The sequence below is a fragment of the Nomascus leucogenys genome, chromosome 19 (assembly GCF_006542625.1).
Source record: "Nomascus leucogenys isolate Asia chromosome 19, Asia_NLE_v1, whole genome shotgun sequence".
In the NCBI taxonomy this organism is placed as follows: domain Eukaryota; kingdom Metazoa; phylum Chordata; class Mammalia; order Primates; family Hylobatidae; genus Nomascus; species Nomascus leucogenys.
Window position 1 is genome coordinate 61,699,018 of NC_044399.1, and position 19,301 is coordinate 61,718,318.

At 38.0% G+C, this 19,301-nt stretch overlaps 1 protein-coding gene and 1 non-coding gene across 13 annotated transcripts in view; one reads left to right on the forward strand and one right to left on the reverse strand.

The window, feature by feature from the left end:
• Positions 1-19,301, reverse strand: part of NCOR1 (nuclear receptor corepressor 1) — a 185,631-nt gene that overhangs the window by 54,629 nt on the left and 111,701 nt on the right. For 10 of the 12 annotated variants that reach the window (XM_030799750.1, XM_030799740.1, XM_030799747.1 and 7 more), the window contains 4 exons: positions 15,562-16,117; positions 12,684-12,813; positions 7,502-7,697; positions 1,893-2,053 (listed from right to left, as the gene is read on the reverse strand). In XM_030799750.1, the coding sequence (XP_030655610.1) occupies positions 1,893-2,053; positions 7,502-7,697; positions 12,684-12,813; positions 15,562-16,117 (1,043 nt within the window). The remainder of the gene's footprint in view (positions 1-1,892; positions 2,054-7,501; positions 7,698-12,683; positions 12,814-15,561; positions 16,118-19,301) is intronic. The other 2 variants (XM_003262619.4, XM_030799748.1) reach the window with 1 other exon arrangement.
• Positions 13,011-13,114, forward strand: LOC115831599. Its single transcript, XR_004027125.1, has one exon. It is a non-coding gene; the product is annotated as a U6 spliceosomal RNA (small nuclear RNA).

Genomic DNA, 19,301 nt, shown 5'->3' on the forward strand with positions numbered 1-19,301 from the left:
TTAAAACTCATTTACCTGGAATGTTTTGTGTGAGTTCTTGAATAAAACTTGGGAACCAAAAAAAGGGGGGAGACAGACATTGATAAGCTGATTATATAATTTATATGAAAATGCAAAAGACATCAAATAGCCAAAACAATCTTGAAAAACAAAAACACTGAAGACTTATACTACATGATTTCAGGACTTACAATAAAGCTATAGTAATCGAGACTGTGGTACTGACAAAAGGATGAACAAGTAGATCAGTGGAACAGCATGGAGACAGTGCAGAAACAGACCCATATATACTGTCAAATGATTTCTAACAAAGGAACTAAAGTGATCAAATGAGTAAAAGACTTTTCAATTGGTGCTATTTTTCAACTAGAAATTTAAATAAAAATGAATGTTAATCCTGACCTCATACTATACACAAAAATTAATTTGAGACTGGTCACAGGCCTCAATATAAAAGCCAAAATTATAAAGCTTTCAGAAGAAAACACAGGCGAATATCTCACAACCTTGGAGCAGGCAAAGATTTCTTAGCAAAATAAAACTAATCATAGGAGAAAAAAGTGTGTATATATATTTAGACTATATAACAATTTGAAACTTCTCATCAAAATACCGGTAAGAAAATAAACAGACAAAAAAACAGAGAAAATATTTGTAATACATATATCTAACAGAGAACTTTCAACCATAATAAAGACCTACAACACAGTATCAAAAAGACCCAGTAGAAACAGATAATCAGACTTAGTCACTTCATAGGTGTACAAACGGCCAATAAGCATATGAAAAGTGCCCAACATTGTTTGTTGTCAGGGAAATGTAAAATACAACCACAATAAGATATTATTACACACCAAGTATGACTAAAATGGCCAAGACTTGACAACAGCAAATGGAGCAATCACGTCTCGTACATTGCTAGTGGCAGCATAAAATTGTAGAACCATTCTGGAAAAGTATAAAACATACATAACCTAGTAATTCCACTCCCAGGTAATTGCACAAGAAAAATAAAAACATATGTCCACAAAGAACCCATTACAAGAATGCCCAGCTTTATTCATAGCTGCCGAAAACTGGAAATAGCTCAGGTTTTCATCAACAGGAGAATGGATAAACAAACTGGTATTACTCAGCAATAAAAAGGAAGAAACTACTGATTACATAAAACCCTGGATGAATTCCCTAAAACCATTATGCTGGGTTAAAGAAGACAGACACAAAAGAGTACCATGTTTGATTCCATTCTCAGGAAGTTCTAGAAAAGGCAAAACTAATCTACAACAACAGGAAGTTGAATAGTGGTTGCTTCAGGCAGTGGAAGGGGAGATGGCCTGGGAAGGAACATGAGAAAACTTTCTGAAGTGACGGAAGTGTTCAGTAAGTTGACAGGGGTGTGACCACTGATGTACACTTAGTCAAAACTGATGGAACTGTGAAGACCAGACCATATCTCAATTTTTTAAAGATTAATGAACCAGAAAAAAGATTTAGTGGCCAAAGTCAGAGTAAATTATAATACTAACCACCTACAATTTAATATTTAGAGCCTTTACCATATGTTAGTGAACAAATATTCTACTGTTTGAAACTAAGTTTAAAACTTGGTAAGTTTAGAGTGATGTAAATTAAACCAGGTGGTATGCCAAGTGCCAACTGTAATTAAATGGGTGGTATGCTATGACCACTCAATCTGGGTACATAACTCACTGAAAGTTCTGATTTGTGGCAAGAGTACAGTGACTGCTGCATTTTCTGGTCATTAGCTGTTGAAACTTCATATTCAGACAGATTATTATTTATTAGAACTCTGACAAATCAGTGCGAGGAGGGACAAGTTTTAACAAAGCCATATTCAACAAGAAATCTACTGTAAAGAGAAGTCGTTTCACCTGTGAGATGGAGCCTCCCATTATAAAAGATGGTTTTTCTGAAGCCACTGTGGTTTTGGATGACGGGATGAGAGGGGGCGGCGGCCTGGTTGGTCGAGTTGTCGGAAGCCGAACGCCTTCAGGGAGATTAGTTATCACTTGATGTGGAGCAGGCTGAAGGACTTTTAAAAGGAAAGAAAAATGATTTTAAAATAGTCCATTTCCTAGTTTACAACATGTTACCTCTCTCAGTCATTCCTGAATGTTTAAATCACAAATTTAAAAATGCAAGATGAAACCAACAATGAACATTTCTATTTTAAATTTCTCATTCACGTAAGCCTGTATACATATTTAAGTCACAAATACTATTTGTGGGGTTGAAATATTCAACTCCCTTTCAAACCAGAGCTTTCAAGCTGATGCTCATTTCAAACTACTTCTGCTTAGCATAGCAAACATCAGTCTTCAAAAAATTTTTATCTCTCGCCATCACTCTTAGGGTACTTCTTAAAAACAGCTGATAACACTACTTCATAGAATGCGCAGACATGACTGACAACCAGTTATACATCCTTCTTGTGTCTTGCATATTCTGAGAAACATTTACTGATTCCGGATCTCACAGAACACTTGAATTTTGGGGATGGGGAGATCTTAAGACTTTTACAAATTCATGTACTCTTCTTAAAGGAAGAGCCAGTCAATGTCACAGTATAAATGTGTGAACACAAATTTCCCAGTGGCCCAGTGAACTCAACTAAATACAACTGATGATGGAATGCAGAGAAACAAAGTCATTCTGAAACAGCAAGGACATGTCCTGGAAGAGCAGTTCATTCACAAGATTAAACCACCCACGTGGAACATCTGTGGGTGGATGGCCAGCAGCCACTGCACAGAGGAGTGATAATTACCTGGCGGGACACTATAGCGGGCTGCACTCATATCAGGCTGTGGAGCGGCTTTACTGACTTCTCTTGGAGAAAGCCTACACGGTGAGGCTGACCTTGCTGCAGTATTGTGCATCTGTGCTTCCTGTTCTAGAGCACGTTTGACCTCAGCATAAGGCATATAGGCGACTGATTTTCCTATGAAAGTTAAAGTTATCAAAATAAGGGAAGAACCCCAAATTAAAATAGTAAGTGTGAAAGGACCAAGCCCACACCATCCAGGGGCAGATCCGACTATAAACTAACATTAAAGTCTAAAACTCCTGGGGGCAAAATCCACCCACAGAGAAGTTAAGAAATCCTGTAAATCTAAATCTCCTGTGTATCCTCAAAAATTCATTTACGAGTTTTCCCTTTAAAGGAACAAGAACTTCTCTTTCCTCTTAAGGAGAATCAAGTGTTTTCACATGCAATAAAATCACAACAGGGAAACATCAGATTATCAGGCAATTCTGTTAATTCAAATCTGGCCTGACTGGAGGTTATTAGCTTTGCGAGGATTTCACAAGTCTTATAATTAGCCTGTTGAAGCTCACTCCTTGCTAACATTCACACAGAAATAAATTTAATTAAGAAATGGAAGAAGCCTTTCAAAAGATGCAGATCAAACTAATCCAAAAATTCTATATAAGCTTATAAAAATCATGAATATAACTACAATAATACTAATGAAAATTACTTATCATGTAAGTTATCTCCACATAAAGCATAAAGAAACTTTAAACATTTTAAAGGACACGCCAGAAATGCAGTCATACTAAGACTTTAAAATATATAGTTTCTTTTTAAAATGAAACATCTGTAATTTTTGAAAATCAAAAAAGCACAAAGTAAATTTGTAACCCTGACCACTTAGATTTGTAGCATTTTAATGTCTGTCAGAATAAATTCCCACTCATTTTATTTATTATTTTCATTACCTAGTTGTATCCATTTATCTTTCCAAGTAAATCTAAATTTAAAATCATTTTGAGTACTTCCTCTCAAAACAAAGAATAACTGGAATTTTCATTAGACTTCTATTAAATTTATGAATAAACACGGGTGACTTGACATTTTATAATGAGTTTTCTAGTTGAGAAATCTTGTTTTTGTCAGATAGTTCTATACATTGCTTGCTAAAAATTATTCCTAGATATGTCATATTGGTAAGAAAACCATCTCTTTCATATATATGAATTTATATAAATAAACCTGATTACTGCAGACATACAGGAAAGATGCAGATTTCTGTGTAATAATTTTTTCTGAGAAACCTAATGAACTTTCCTTTTAGCTCTAATAACTTTTCAGTTGATTCTTTTAGGCTTTCTAGGTGAATAATCTTATCCTGTAAATAATTTGTCTTTTCCCTTCAAATACTTAAACCTCTTATTTCCTTACTACACTATCTTTTGTAAGGTGCTTTTAAAAATCAGAAACAATTACAAAAATATCAACTGATATTCAAGTGCTAGGCAGTGTGCACTACATATAATATCTATTTAGCCCTCAAGACCAATGTGATTATTAACATCATTTTACAGATGAGGAAACTGAGGCTCAGAAAAATCACATCTAATTGCCCAATCAAGGTCTACCAGCGATTTTTTTAAAAGCAGTATAATTCCGGACCGTTAGCTCTAAACCACAGTGCAATAGTGTCTCACTAAAGGACTGGGTGTGGAATTTCAGATGTCTCTGGGGTATCCATCAAAATGATGGTACTTTTTCCTTCTTTGACATATTAATATAATGAATTAGAGTAAGTGTCCTAATACTGAGAAAACAGATTTATGAAATAACCCAACTCCAAAAGAAAATCACCACTTCTTTCCTAGAGAATTTAATATGATAATGTATTAAAAATCCAATGTCTGATTATTTTACCATTTCCAGTAAGTTTGTAACTATGTTTAAAAAAAAAAAAATCCACTGGTCATAGTAGTGGTTTTTTTTTTTTTTTTTAAATGATGGAAATTTGGATGGTTCTAAACACAGCTATTTAAATCACCATGTACCCAGAGCAGGAAAAGAAAAACAGCAACAGCAACAAAATAAACATGTAACAAACTAGGGTCAGTTACACAGAAGCATTAACTCTTATTTTAATTGGATAATTTTGTTAAATTTGCATTAGAAGTTCAATTCTAACTCTACCTCCATATGCTTAAGTTTGAGTTCCCTCACTGTAGAAAAGAGGCTTAGAAGTTATCAGTAAAGCAGAGGTCAACTCGTGTAAATGTTACCGGTATGTAAAAACAATTCTCAAAGGTTTTTTTTCAACCTTTTCTACAGATGGGAAAAGCTTTAAGCAACTTAAAACAGGCATACCTACAGTAATTATTTATACCATTCACATTAAGAGAAATAAATACAACCAAATAGTTGGACAACAAGTGCTGCCTGTGACTTGCTGAAAAGAGACCATGAAGCGGAAAAGTAAAAACCATGGCCCTAATTCAGGTGGACTGTACCAATATTTGGTGATACTTTACACATAAATCCATACTATCACTCTTCTTCACATTCTATAAACTGTTCTATAAGGTTAAATTTAAACCGTTTTTGTCAAACATTCTAGACACAAGCATCTTAACTGCAAACATTTAAATGTTATTTGAAAGGTTATCCTATACACTGAACTACAGGATAGACTCAAGGAAAAGACTTCCGGTACTTGTTAAACAAATTACAGGATGAATACACTAGGGAGATTAGCTAAAACAAAACAACCTTTGGATAAACTTTCCCTACTTTGTAGAGCATCACCTTCGACCAAACTGTAAAATTCTTAATGTCATACTAATCAAAAGTATAATTACAATTTGGTTTTAAGATGACTGAATTATGATTAAAAATTAGGATACCACTGAGATCTAAACTACGTGTATTAATGTGACTAACACAGAGAAATATAATTCACAGTTTGGAGTCTCAGAATTTGGGGCTCTAGCCTGGTTCAGTTTCTCCAGTTCCCAAATACAACTCATTTTATAAAGCAGACCAGTAAAAGATACTGCGGCTTTAAAATTATGATATCCATGTTAAAATGACCCAGATATTACTAACAATAATGTTATGCTTTGGCATAAGTTCAACAAATGATACCATCTGAATGTCATTTTTCTAACTTTTACTACTTCTTCACAAAATCTATCCTAAATAATTAATGTAAGGAATACATCCAGAGACTTTTATTCTCTAAAGTATCATTTTCCACTTATGGATTTCCTCATAATTGGAATGTTCAAAAGACAAACACCTGCGATAAGTCCATTAATACCCTGTAGTGAAACACGATAAGGATATCTCCATTATGTCATTCATTTATAATTCTTTCCTTTAAGGTGTAACTACTGAGTACATGTTGTGTCAATTACAGAACTAGGGATTAAGAATTCCCTACAACCAACAGAGCAAAAGCCTAAAAGTTATCAATATTTCTATCTTCATTCAAGGAAATATTCATTTAGCACCTTTTATACTCCTTGGTGGATATTATCATTCTGGTTCACATTTTTCCTAGCACAAGATTTATGTTTAAAAGATTAACAAGTTTACATTTAAAACTCTAATAGAAGAGGTTCAGTGTATTAGGCAACTAATAACTCAATATTGGTGTGATCTGGGCAGAGTCAGCATGATCAGTTAAGTACCACAGTTCCTATTTTATATTAAATAACCCTTGGAATGCATGGCATTGTAAAGCTAATAGCTCTTATTTAGCTAAATAAAGTACTGTAAAGAATCTTAATCATTCTATTTCAGCATTCTTACATTCTAAGCATATTGTAGCATATAAGTAGACAATAAACTCATTTTTAACCAGAAATATGTGCCAATTCTTCTAACCATGTCAGAAGAATGTATTAAAACTTAAAAACCACCCCTTTCTTCTTTTTTTAAAGAAAGTAAAAGTGTATCACACACCAACTAAAACAGCAACGGACCAAATCAGATCTATCACTTGAAATAAAAACAGTGATGTAACAATGAAAACAGGTACCTCCACAGTATCTACTGTGTATATACAGTACTAATACACTAATTAATATGTAATAACATGCTACATTATACATAAAATAACGCAGAGCCACGTGTTATATAACAATATCGAATGCTCCTTCCTTAACTTTACAACCACAGCAAGGTAGACGTGTACTATTATTTTCATTTTACAGATGAGAAAACTAAAGCTATGAAAGGTTAAGTGACTTGCCTGTGGCCACACAGCTGGCAAATGCCAAGGTGAAGGCTTAGCCAGAGTCTGATTGGGAATATATCCACTACACAAAGTTGTGTCTCTCATCTACCAGAGAATGTGAATATTACACTGTAATATTTGAAGGTGATTTGCTTCAAGGACAGGACAACAATTCTCACTTACTCTGAAAATTCAGATGAATGGAACATAAAGCGTGACTTTATTTATAATGTCTTCCAGCATAAAGATGAATATCAGAAAATTCACATTAACTAGAATGCTATTAAAAATGTTACTGGCATCCTTTAGTAGTTAATAATACTAACATTTCTTCACAGTTTAAGGTCAATTTAAGGAACTGTGTCTGTTAGGAACAAATATAATAATCAATTGGGAGGCTGACAACTTACAAAGCACAATGGACACTGCTTTTGGGTTTAGCTTTATTTCCCTTCATAAAAGTTCTCTTGGTGATAGCTCTATTTACCTACCTTCCCACTCTCTGTTTGGACTCTTGGATGTGCCACATGGACTTGTAGAACTTCTACATTCCAAATCTATCTGTTCTTGTCTCTGCCGCTGCTCCTCCAGGAGTGCTGACTCATGCATTGCTTTAATGTGTCGCTGATAGAGAGCATAGCCACTCACTGGGGTTCCAATTGGTATGTTACATGGGGTGCAGGATACCTATAGGAAGAAAATAAATCTAAATATGCAAACAACCAATGTAATAATTGCCATCTGTTACAAGTAATGTAATGCTTATTTCTGTCATGTTATTGGTTGAATTGATTTTATCATTTTTTAATCAGTTATCTTCAAGAATAATGTTTAAGGCATTGCAGTGGCTCATGCCTGTAATCCCATCACTTTGGGAGGCTGAGGCAGGCAGATCACCTGAGGTCAGGAGTTCAAGACCAGCCTGGCCAACATGGTGAAACCTCGTCTCTACCAAAAATACAAAAATTTAGCTGGGTGCGGTGAGGCATGCCTGTAGTCACAGCTACTTGGGAGGCTGACACAAGAGAATCACTTGAGCCTGGGAGGCAGAGGTTGCAGTGGGCTGAGACTGCACCATTGCACTCCAGCCTGGGCAACACAGCAAGACCTAGTTTTCTTTCAGAACTGATCACAATATAAATCACACAAGCTGTAATAAGAGAAATCAAAAATCAGAAATCACAACACATCTGTCTGATTCTAATTTATGGCAGCCAAGTCCCTTGTGGCCCCAGGTCCCATCCCTCATCTCTCTTTCACCAGGGATCAGATCCATTTATATATTTTTTTCTTTTTCTTTCAGACATAGTCTCACTCTGTTGCCCAGGCTGCAGTGCAATGGTGCAATCTTGGCTCACTGCAACCTCCACCTCCTGGGTTCAAGCAATTCTCCTGCCTCAGCTTCCCAAGTAGCTGGGATTACAGGTGTGCACCACCACACCCGGCTAATTTTTCTACTTTTTTAGTAGCAAAGGGGTTTCACCATGTTGGCCAGGCTGGTCTCGAACTCCTGGCCTCAAGTGATCCGCTCGCCTCAGCCTCCCAAAGTGCTGGAATTACAGGTATGAGCCACTGTGCCTGGCAGATCACATCCATTTATGTTGATTTAAATGTCATCCATTTGTTAATGATTCACAAATTTTCTACTTCCTCAAGACACTTTCTCCAAGTTCCACACTTACATAAAATGGCCTACCTAACAACTCCACTTGGGATATCTCAAGGAAGCTCAGAACTTACGTTAAAGGGAACTTCCCATTTTCGAAACTCCATTCTTCTTCAGTTGCTCCCCATTTTAGACATGGAACGCCAGGTGCTTCAGCCAGAAACCTGGCAGCCATCTTTGACTAATCAATCTCCTCCTCTCCCACAACCAATTCATTCACATAGCCATTCCCTTATGATAGAAATGGACTGTTCCTTAAGATAGGCCATCCATAACCATCCAATAAAACATGGTGATTCCCTCCCTGTTTTCCTTCTCATTGCAGCCTGTTCATTGCTTTCACAGTACACAGTATTTGCCAGTTTGAAACTGTTTTATTTTTCTGTCTCTCTGACTTTATGAAGAAAACAACCCAAGCTGTTTTGTCCAATACTTAAAAAAATAGCCCAGAACACAGTCCAGGATTAAATACCTCATGAATAACAAATATCCCTAGAAAGCCCTAGAGGTCTGACCTTTTTTACAATCTGGTAACTTGGCCGGGCGCGGTGGCTCACGCCTGTAATCCCAGCACTTTGGGAGGCCAAGGCGGGCGGATCACGAGGTCAGGAGATCAAGACTATCCTGGCTAACACGGTGAAACCCCGTCTCTACTAAAAATACAAAAAATTAGCCAGGCGAGGTGGCGGGCACCTGTAGTCCCAGCTACTAGGGAGGCTGAGGCAGGAGAATGGCGTGAACTCCGGGGGGCGGAGCCTGCAGTGAGCCAAGATCGCACCACTGCACTCCAGCCTGGGCGACAGCGAGACTCCATCTCAAAAAAAAAAAAAAAAAGGAATCTGGTAACTTACGACTTCCATAGTTTTTCCCCTAGCATAATCACTGATCCTAAAACCCATAACTTTCTTGCCTTTGTGCTTTGTCTTACATGTAAACATAGCTTTTCCTCCTTTTGCTATAAAATGAGCTGTTTTGATCCAATGAAAATATTATTTATTATGCAGAGTCTTCTGTAAGTTTCTAATTAAGAAGACAGTCCCTCTTCTCCAAAACATCCATAGTATTTTTTAACTTAATAGAGCATCGCATTTTAACTCATTTTAACCTTTATGATAATTTTTTTTAATGCCTTTTTTTCTGAGACAGTGTCTCGCTTTTTCACCCAGGCTAGAGTGCAGTGGCGCCATCTCACTTCACCACAACCTCAAACTCTCGAGCTCAAGGAATCCTCCCACCTCAGCCTCCCAACCACAGGCACATGGCACCATGAGGAGCTAAATTTTTTTTTTTTTTTTTTTGAGACAGAGTCTCGCTCTGTCACCCAGGCTGGAGTGCAGTGACGCGATCTCGGCTCACTGCAAGCTCCGCCTCCCGGGTTCACACCATTCTCCTACCTCAGCCTCTCCGAGTAGCTGGGACTACAGGCGCCTGCCACCAGGCCTGGCTAATTTTTTTGTATTTTTAGTAGAGATGGGGGTTTCACCGTGGTCTCGATCTCCTGACCTCGTGATCCGCCCGCCTCGGCCTCCTAAAGTGCTGGGATTACAAGCGTGAGCCACCGCGCCCGGCCTTTTTTTTTTTTTTTTTTTTTTGGAGAGACAGAGTTTTGCCGTGTCACCCAAGCTGGTCTTGAACTCCCGCGGTCAAGTGATCCACCCACCTCAGCCTCCCAAAAGTGTTGGGATTACAGGCATGAGCCACCACGCCCAGCCTCTTTGCCTTATTATGCAGACCAGTCCCTAAGTTTTTTGAAATCAGAGGCTATAATATATAAATACTCTCCACAATATTAAGAACCTTGTCTTAAACTAATCACTCAATAAGTGTCCGTTTGAATGAATCAGTGAATGAACAAATGTTTAATGATATTTTTGTGGTAAGTACACAATTAAAAACTTTTACCACTTATTATTTGAGATAGAAAACACATTTTTGAATAAAGCAAGAGCTTTAAATATTTGAATAAATAGAAAATAACTAAAGAAAAGAACAATACCCAAGATTGGAATTTAGTATCAAAAATGAGTCAAATTTTACAGATTATTAAGGTAAAATGTAAATAAAATATACTTGAAATCTGTAGATTATTAAGGTAAAATATAAAAATAAACTAGACTTGAAATTGTATACTGGAGTTGGCCATAATCTCTATAACTTATTCTAAATATTCAAAACCTAATTACATGCTTAATGCTACTACTGTTTTATGGCTCCTTATTGCTGTGGTTACAAACAAAAACAGGACTTACTAATATTTATGGCTAGAGCATTGTATTTCTTTTTTTTTCTTAACTGGAAATGACCGTTTCAATCAATCATCACAAGTCATTTGAAAAAGCAATGTACTAAGGATATAACCTTTGGTTATCTCAAAGAGTTTACTCAAAGTTAGACTCAGCATCTTCCTACCCTTCTCTCCCATATGTCTTAGCACTCCCTAACCCAAGCCCAGCACAAGAGGGTATAAGAAAAACCAAGGTACTAAAATCAAAGACTGACCATACAGGTACTAGTCACAATAGTCCAGAGGTGGAAGCAATCCAAATGTTTATGAATGGATGAATGAATAAAATGTGGTATACAGATATAATGGAGTATTATTCAGCCTTTAAAAAGAAAGAAATTCTGGCACCTGCTAAGTATACCTGGAGGACATTATGCTGAGTGGAATAAGCCTATCACAAAATGACAAATACTGTATGATTTCATTTATATGACATAGTGTGGTACAATAAAAATTAAATATTTGGTCCTTCTCCCAAAGACTTTTTTTGTTCCAAATCCTTAGAATTTCCAGAGCAGTAAGAGTGTCTTTTGTATGCTAACAAGATGACTCCTGGCTGGGGCCTCTAGATTGCCTCAGGATAAGGGCTGACAGCCCAAAAAACCACAAGGCAGAAGGCTAGAACTTCTTCGGGGATTGGGGTAGGATGTCTCTCAATATTTTGCCCAGACTGGATTTGAACTTGCAATCCTCTTGCCTCAGCCTCCCAAATAGCTGGGACTACTGGCGGGCACCACCACGCCCAGCAAGGGCTGGAACTTTCAGCTCCATCCAGCTCACCCCACCCCCAACCCTCCAGGGAGAGGAGAGGGGCTAAAGGTTCATGCACCCATCACCAATGGCCAATGATTTAATCATTCATACCTATGCGATGAGGCCTTCATAAAAATCCCAAACGATGGGGTTTAAAGAGTTTCCAGGTTGGTGAACACGTGGAGTTGCTGGGAGGGAGGCAGACCTAGAGAGGGGACAGAAGCTCCACACCCCTTCTGCACACCTTGCCCGATCCATCTCTTCCATTTGGCTGTTTCTGAGTTATATCCTTTATAATGAACCAGTAATTATAAGTAAAGCACTTTCCTAAGTTCTCCAGGCATTTTAGCAAATTATGGAACTTGACGGGGAGAGTCGGAGGAATCCCCAATCTGCAGCCTAGTCAGAAGTGTGAGTAACCTGGGGACCCAATACCTATAGAACTGGCATCAGAAATGGGGGTAGCCTTGTGGTACTGAGCCCTTACACTTGTGGTATTAGACGATCATGCCGGGTAGTTAGTGTCCGAATTGAACTGACTGTAGGAACCTAGTTGGTGACCAAAGAGGTGGAGAATTCATTGGTGTGAGGAAAAAACTCATACATTTGGTATAGTAAGTATTGTGGGAAAAAACAGTTCATTGGTATCTAAACTGTGTGTTAAATTCATAGAACCAGAAAGCAAAACAGTGGTTACCAGTGGCAAGCGGCAAGAGGAAGAGAGGAGTTGTTTAATTAATTTCGCATTTGAAAGATGAAAAGGTCCTGGGGATCATTTTCTAAACAATGTCAATATACTTAACACACTTAACACTAGTGAACTGTAAGAATTGGTTACAATTATTAATTTCATGTTATGTTTTGTACCACAATTTTTTTTAATCAAGAACCAATTAAAGAACAGAAGAAATATGTCTATAAAGGTCTCAGTTTTTCATCTTTAGTTTTCTTCCTCACGATAAAAACTTACCATTGGTGGGATAACAGCAGCTCGATGCTGAAGCTGTGGCAGATCCAGTGGATTTGGTTTTAATGGGGATGAGACTAGTATAGATCCAGCAGGGTTTAACAGTGAAGGCTTTGAGTCCATAGGAAACATTCTGCAATTGCAATTTAAAAAAAAGATAAATGAATACATTTTTAAGACTCAAACATAAATCACTATAATTTCTTCTAAGTTAGTATGTACATACACATGCACACATGGACACACATATATTAACCCATATAAAATATTTGGACAGTTAAGGAAAAAGGACCTATAAAGCTGATTTTCCAGATAAAGAAACTGAATATCGTACTCACTTCAGCAGCACACATACTAAAATTGAAATGATACAAAGATTACCATGGCCCCTGTGCAAGAAAAACATGCAAATTTGCAAAGTATTTTATATTAGAAAGAAAAGAAAAAAGAAACCTAATACTGACTTACAGGTTGAAATTTATCTGAATTGTCTATATCTAACCAACAAAACAATCTGAACAAAGTCCATTTAAAACTGTTCAGTCCTAATTTACCACAAATATCCTAACATGGGTTAAAAACTAGTTACCTGTTAAAGGCTGTTTTATTGGGATCACAGAGTATTTTTTTTTTAATATTTGAATAAGCTGCTGTGATTTTTAAATTGAAAATTTCATCCAAAATTCCAGACCTCTGGCTTCTCATGAAAAATGGAAAGAACCAACAACACGAAATCAGCACTCCCCAAGAGCAGCGACCTGCCATACATCTAGCAGCCGCCGTCCCCCTCACATGAGCACACACTCCTCTGCTCACCATAGTCCCTGCCATCTCACACTCCGCCGGCTGACATTGCCAATACCTACACTCAAGTTTAGGATACCCAATATATAAACTTGAGGAAATTTTGTACTAGTGTCATGCTTTATGGGCCTGGTCATATTTCCCAATGTTGTCATGGTCACTGGGGGAAGGTGAACTTTTAAAAATGTATAAATTGGTAAGAAAATTAAAATGTATTTAAAAAACAATTCACATACTACATAAAGAAGAAAGATATGAAAGCCATAGAAAATTGGAAGTGTTATTTCAGTCATTTGGGAGCAGTGTAGACTTTAGGGTGTCATTAAGAAACCATCATATTTTTCCAAGGAATTTCTGAATTTCAAAACTACTATCATGTTCATCTCTTAGGATGTTTACCATTTAAAATTACTGCCATCCTACCTAATTTTTCCTTCATGTATAGTTACCAAGACCAACAGTGCAAAACACAGATAATCCTTATTTTAGATGAGATGTTTCATTAAAGGATGCTTAAAAAGGGACTACACAGCTTGAATTCATTTATGTTTACTGCAGTTAAAGACTGACACCATTAAAATAAAATCTAGATTACTCTGAGGTGAAAGAAAAAGTGACAGTCAAATTTTCTGGTAAACCAATAGTTCAGCAGAACACCTATTTTATTTCAATTCATGTTGATGAAAATTCTAGCATCTACTATATAAAACACTCTTTGAGGAATCAGCACTATAGTGCTCCATATTATTATTCTAGTATCAAATCTCATTATGGAGTACATAAGATATAAAATATATTGCATATGAACTGAAAATACAGTGACACCAAGACACACTCTGAAAGCTAAACTTTGAAGAGAATTTAGCTATCTGTTGAGTAGCTTGTCTCTTTTTTCTTATTAAAAAGAAAAAAAGGAGTGGGGTTTAATTGGGTTCGGATTAAGTGATGTTTCAGTCTAATTCACTTCTAGAATTTGCACCAATTTACCATTCTACTAAAATTATAAGTGATTCAATTTCTTTTAAGGAAAAGGAAACACCAGGAAATAAAATATATTAAAGTAATAACTATACCTGTAAAATATGTATCTTTTACTGTAATTTTTACAAAAACCATAAAGATATGATGTACTTTTTGTATAATTAATTAACCTTTAATGACTAAAAATACTTGTAAACTGCAGGGAGTGGTGGCTCACGCCTGTAATTCCAGCACTTTGGGAGGCTGAGGCGGGTGGATCACCTGAGGTCAGAAGTTTGAGACCAGCCTGGCCAACACGGCAAAACCCCATCTCTACTAAAAATACAAAAATTAGCCAAGCATGGTGGCGTGTGCCTGTAGTCCCAGCTACTCAGAAGGCTGAGGCAGAAGAATCACGTGAACTCAAGAGGTGGAGGATGCAGTGACCCGAGATCATGCCCTTGCACTCCAGCCTGGGGAAGAACGAGACTACGTCGCAAAAAAAAAAAAACAAAAACCAAAAAACTTGTAAATTAATCTGCATTATACCTGATATTTTAAATTACAAATATGAACAATCTAAAATGTTAACTGATACAAAAAAGTGGTCATAATTATCATTAATTTGCATTTAAATTATGCTTTCTAAAAATTTTCAGAACACTGAACATGTCTCTCTTTTCAGCATTTTCTTCTATCTAACAAGTAGGGGCTGGTAGGCCTTGTTTTGAGGTTGCACTGCCTTAGAGAAGCGGGAGCTCCTCAATGCCTCTAGCCTCCACCTTCTTCTACCACATCCCACTGCTGCCCTCCTCGGGCACAACAGTTATCTGTGGTTTATTCACAACTTTATTAGTTGAAATTCCCTGTTATGCTATCATACAGAATACACGTAACAAGACAGATGTAGGAGAAATGTATAATCTGTTTCATTAAAATGATCATACAACAGTTTGTGGTTAAACAGAACAGTATCAGCCCAATACTAAAATCATACAGACTACCTATAACGTGCCAATATTTACATAGGAGCCATGTCTGCAGCCAGCACCACCCTGTGATTCTGTCACCAACCAGCAGAGTAAGCACAGGGGAGGACTTATGGAACGAGCCTCACCTCTGCCTCTCTGGCTCTCCATCCACATCCTCATCAGCGCTGCACGTGGCACTGGAATCATTGTCTGACTGGGGCTCGGGCCTTTGGGCATTTATTTGCTGAGCTACCACCAAATCTTCATCTCTAGGTTCCACCTTCTCACTGGCTCTATCCAAGTCTCTTTCTTTGGTATTATCACCTTCAACTTTAGATGCATGGTTTTCTGGCACCCTCACTTCAACATCCACAGAGTCAGCTTTGGTAGTGGGTGGGGGATCACAAACAGAACCCCCTTCGGCACTGTGCTCCTGCTGATCTACGTCCATCTGCTCTGCTGTCTCAGCACTGATGCTGTCATTCACCTGGGTCTCCACACTTTCATCTTCAGCTGGTTTTGTACTTGGAACTGCTGAGGAGGGAGATGTACTGGGTGCAGTTTCCGTGGTGGGCTCAAGCTCAACCGCAGGTTCTGTGTTTCCTCGAGAAGTAGCATTTTCAGGACTGTCCTCGCTGGGCTTGACAGCTTCAACTGGTGAAGGAGAAGGAGCACTTTCTGTATCAGAACTATTTTCTGCACCTTAAAGATAATGATACAGCATAAAAATCTGATAATGAACATGTTTCAGGTGGTGATAGAAACCATGCTTGAAAGTAGTTGTTTAGGATGAATTCTATTCCTTTGATGACCTCACTGAAGTATTTACAGCCATTGAGAAGGCTAAAGTTTCCTACAGAATATAAAAGTGAATGATCAAATTATCTTGACCTTCTGAAACTAAAAGCATAAAGGATTTTAATGTCTGAAAATAATTTATATGAAATTGAAAAAGAATGAACAATAAAACGAAACAAAAAACATTCCTATAAATGATGACATTCTGGTGTATTTCTAGAAGCCTCTTCCTGTGAATTTCCTTTTACCCAGCTGAATTGACACTCTAGAACGGCTCCATCCAATAGGCATATAATGTAATCACATCTGTAATTTTAATTTTTCTGATGGCCACATTTAAAAAGTAAGAAGAAATGGGTCAAATAATTTAAACTATTTTTTTTAATTTTTTAATTTTTTGGAGATGGGGTTTCGCTCTTGTTACCCAGGCTGGAGTGCAATGGTGCGATCTCAGCTCACTGCAACCTCCACCTCCCGGATTCAAGCGGTTCTCCTGCCTCAGCCTCCCAGGTAGCTGGATTTACAGGCATGTGCCACCATGCCCAGCTAATTTTGTAGAATTTATTTAATTAACCCAGTATATGTGAAATATCATTTTAACATGTGATCAATAGTGAAAAATCATAAAAAGATTATTTTTCCTTTTTTTTGGAACTAAATCTTCAAAATCTGGTGTGTATTTTACATTTTTTGCATATCTAATTTTTTTTTTTTTGGAGACAGAGTCTCACTGTGTCACCCAGGCTGGATGGCAGTGGTGCTATCTTGGCTCACTGCAGCCTCCGCCTCCCAGGTTCAAGCGATTCTTATGCCTCAGCCTCCTGAGTAGCTGGGATTATAGGTGCCTGGCACCATGCCCAGCTAATTTTTGAATTTTTAGTAGAGATGGGGTTTCACCATGTTGCCCAGGCTGGTCTTGAACTCCTGACGTCAGGTGATCTGCCTACCTCGGCCTCCCAAAGTGCTGGGATTACAGGCATAGGCCACAGCACCCAGCCTGCATATCTAAATTTAAACTAGCCAAATTTCAAGTGCTCAATAGCCACAAGTGTCTAGCGGCTACCACACCGGACAGAAGGCTCTAGAATAATATTTCGCAGATTTTTAATTTAATATTGTAACACAGATCTTTCCCCATATCATTTATATTGTTCTATAAATAGACTTTCAGTGCTTTTTGACATCTTTACCTAGATATATCAAAGGCATCACAAATTCAGTATGTTCTGTACTAGAGTTGTAATAACCACTCGCAAATCAGATTCTTTTCTAGGGTTTACTATCCAATTAAACAAAACAGAGACCAAGAAGTCATCTTTTAAACCCTCCTCTCATTTACCCCATATCCGGCCTTGACAAGGCTCACTGATTTTCTCTCTAAAAATTTCTCTTGAATCTATCCAATCCTGTTCAACTTCACAGCTAGCACTCTAGTCCAAAACCAACTCTCTTCACTCCACTTCAGACCATTCTCTACAACAAAGACAGAGCTGTCTTTTTAAAAGCCAGATTTTACCACAACAACTCACTCTCTCTCTCATAACTTTTCAATGGACCCCCATTACTGTTAGGATACAGTTCTAAAATTGCTGGTATGGTCTGCAAGGCCTTGCCCAGTGGGCCCCCTCCAGCCTCTCCAGCTTGCACACAGCTCTCTGAATTCAAGTCACATTGGCCTTTATTTAGTTTGTTCAATGCCTCATGCATCTTCTACCAGAGACTTTGTATATGCCATTCACCTTTACTGAAAGGCTCTTTCACCTACTTTTCCTTTGGTGATCAACTCAAACATCACATGCTTAAAAAGCCTTCTATGGGCTGGGCGCAGTGGCTCATGCCTGTAATCCCAGCATTTTGGGAGGCCGAGGTGGATGGATCACCTGAGGTGGGGAGTTCGAGACCATCCTGACCGACATAGTGAAACCCCCATCTCTACTAAAAATACAAAATTAGCCACTTGTGGCATGCCTGTGCTCCCAGCTACTTGGGAGGCTGAAGTAGGATAATCGCTTGAATCCAGGAGGTGGAGGTTGCGGTGAGCCGAGATCGTGCCAGCCTGGGCAACAAGAGTGAAACTCTGTTCCCCCCACCCCCCAAAAAAAGCCTTCCATGGTTTCCTTAACAAAGTTACATTTTGCTAATATAGTTCTGATACCACATGTACTAGTTACAGTTACAATCTTACATTTATTTACTAGAATGATTTCTGGGTATTTCTTCCACTAGGCTATAAACTCCATGAAGACAGAGATCATATATTTTGATTATCACTTAAGTACTAGCCTGGTACACAGTAGACTCAAATACTGGCTGGATTATAAAGTATATGAATGGTTGTGAAAATCTAAGTAACCATCTGGGAAAAAAAATTTTTTAATTGTATATAACATACAGCAAAATAAAAAAAACTTCTACAAATTCATTCTTTCAAATATGATGAAGTGTCAACTATGTATGTGCAGGGAGCTGTCTGAGGTACCATGGACATAGCAATTTAAAAAAAATCTAAGCAGATGCTCTCATGGAGCCCACGTTCTAGCGTGAAATAGACAACAGTAAATATGTGATATAGGCTGAGAGTGGTGGTTCACGCCTATAATCCCAGCACTTTGGGAAGTTAAGGCAGGAAGAATGCCTGAGGCCAGGAGTTCAAGACTAGCTTGGGTCACATAGTAAGACCTCATCTCTACAAAAAAATTAAAAAATTAGCTAGTCATGGTGGCATACACCTGTAATCCCAGCTATTGGGAGGCTGAGGCAAGACAATCACTTGAGCCCAAGAGGTCAAGGCTTGCAGTGAGCCGTGTTCACGCTGCTACACTTCAGCGCTGGGTAACAGAGTGAGACCCTGTCTCAAAAAAACAAAAGAAGTGATATATCAGGTGGTGATCAGTGCAGTGACTAAACGACAAAACTGAGAAAGAAGTGGGTGAGGAGGTATTATAGAATAAAGTGATATCTGAACAGAGGACTCAAGGAAACGAGAGAATGAGCCCTGGGCACATGGTGGGGAAGAGCATCCCAGGTAGAGGGATTAGAAAGCACAAAGGCTCCTGAAGTCGGGGTTGGTTTGCCCAGGAACAGCAAA